At 52.3% G+C, this 2141-nt stretch overlaps 1 protein-coding gene across 1 annotated transcript in view; it reads right to left on the bottom strand.

Moving 5' to 3' along the window:
* Positions 1–2067, bottom strand: part of ANKRD40 (ankyrin repeat domain 40) — a 5417-nt gene extending 3350 nt beyond the window's left edge. The window contains exons 1-3 of the mRNA XM_010721688.2: positions 1962–2067; positions 1326–1493; positions 2–252 (exon numbers count right to left, since the gene is read on the bottom strand). Coding sequence (XP_010719990.1) covers positions 2–252; positions 1326–1493; positions 1962–2067 — 525 coding nt within the window. The remainder of the gene's footprint in view (position 1; positions 253–1325; positions 1494–1961) is intronic.
* Between the last annotated feature and the right edge of the window lie 74 nt (positions 2068–2141).

Below are 2141 nucleotides of genomic sequence, written 5' to 3'. Positions count from 1 at the left end.
GCAACCCGGCGCACACGGCGGGAGCCGCGTCCTCACAGCGCGCCGACGGCCGCACACACAGCTGTGCAGCGGGCGGCAGGGAGGAGGCAGAGCTCTGCCGTTCCCCGTGGGACGTGCTGCCGTTGACAGGGGGCTCCGGGAGGCTGCCGCTCATGGAGTTATAAACGTACGGGAAAGGTGGGTTAGCCAGGTAGTTAGGGATGATGGGCAGCTCCGAATCGGTTGTTACGTCTGGGAGTTCGTCTTCTTCCACTGTAAAACAAACAACAGAACGTTATCCGAGGCTGGTCGGAAAAAAGCAGAAGTGCCACTATTGCACTGTGGGATTTGATGTGCATTTTTTGTGTGCGTGGTGCTTGTGGGGGGAAAGGGAGGGGTAAAAGCACCAGGGGACGGGAGATGAATTAAGGAGCTCTGCACCGCCTCTCTACAGTAAAGGAATTGTTGTTAGGTGTTGAAATACAGTGAATGCAAAAGCAGAATCTGATCCAAACAGTGCTGGGAGCACCGTTCCCTTCTGAATACTGCCATCCTTCTTTCTTTTTCACTTGATTTTTATATTCCTTTTCTAATCTGTAATTGGCACATCGTGGCATGGTCTCTGGCGGCACAATGCCATCATCTTCATAATGCAAAAGGCAATCAAACAAAAAGGGTGCTTGATGTTGAGGCAGGTGTTAAAGGGAAAAGCACACACAGTGCTGAACTGAAACATGACCAGCTCAGCAGCTAGGAGACAATTGTGAAAACAAAAAGAAATACAAAGGGAAGGAGAGGGGCTATTAATCAACCACAGTTCAAATTACTTCATCACCTGTTGCAGCAAGGCCTGCCCCACTCCAGCCATTATGAAACACAACAGAAACGTGCCAGCAATGCGCTTAATGAGCTACTTCTCTGGGTGCTGATTTGAAAATTATTCAAGACAGTGTCTGAACTTCAGAGGACAGCAGGAAAATTAGTTGTTGTTCATGCACATAACGTTTCATATGATTTGGAGATATCTTCCCCTGTTCACCTTTGGAAAGTCGGGATCTGTGTCTGTGTGTGTGACTGGTTGAATCACGGCATTTTTCAACACACAGCTTTTCCAGTTTTTGAGGAAAAACCCAACAACTTGGTGAGCTGGGTGTGGAAATTGTCGGTAATCTCTTCTGAACTCTAATTTCTCACTAAGCAGACAGCACAGACTTTGATTTCTCACCAAGCAAGCAGCACAGATGCCAAGTCCCGTACTGCAAGCGCGTAACGCCGCATCACAGCACACACAGAAGGCTGGAAACAAGTGCCTCCACCCGCCTCCCCGCACACAGCAGCTCAGGTACCTCCCAGCATCCTGCGGATCTCCTTGTGGGACGTCAGCTGGGCCGGCCGCTCCCCCTTCCTGCTGAGGATCTCCTTATCTGCTCCGCAGAGCAGCAGCTGGGCCACCACAGCCGCGTGGTTCCGCTTGCAGGCCCAGTGCAGGCACGTCCTGCACACCGAACATGGGACTCAATTACTGCAAACCCCCGCTCGTTCTCACTGAATATAAGAACAAGACCTTATGTACGTCTAACATAGAAGAAGTTTTCAGCAGCAATGCCCCTGCAGATGTGTGCTGCTTCTGGAGCCTGCAGTGACACCTGCTGATGCTGTTTTCCACTCCCTTGCGATCTTAAGGCAAGGTACCACAGCAGCATCGGTAGGGTTGGTTTCAGATGCTCATTTATTAGGATATTTTTGGGGAAAACAGATAAGATGACTTATGTTTTTTAATCTTTAAGTGAGCAAGTTGCATACTAGTGTGTGTGAGCTAAGGACGTGCTCCCCGAGGACGCTATTTTTAGTCTTTAATTAACGCTTTTTGGGTCTTTGATTAATCCAATCAGTTCACCGATTGGAGCTCTTCCAGAAGCACATCCGTACACACCGCCCCGTGCTGGGGGCACAGCGCTCAGCACGCACCCAGCGGAGCGCACGGCCACCGCTCCCCCGTTTCTCCCGCTTCGTGCGGCCGCTCGCCCCCAGAACGTCCCCGCAAGGGCCGCTTCGGAACGGCGGCTCGGACGGGGCCGCCCGGCGCATCGCTGCGCGCCCCGCCGTTCCGCTCGTCCCTACCGGTGAAGCTCCCGGCAAGAAGGAGCGCGGGGTCGGATCTC

Source organism: Meleagris gallopavo, chromosome 20 (genome assembly GCF_000146605.3).
Source record: "Meleagris gallopavo isolate NT-WF06-2002-E0010 breed Aviagen turkey brand Nicholas breeding stock chromosome 20, Turkey_5.1, whole genome shotgun sequence".
Lineage (NCBI taxonomy): Eukaryota > Metazoa > Chordata > Aves > Galliformes > Phasianidae > Meleagris > Meleagris gallopavo.
The sequence above is the reverse complement of the archived record's forward strand: the minus strand, read 5'-3'. Positions and strand labels throughout refer to the sequence as shown.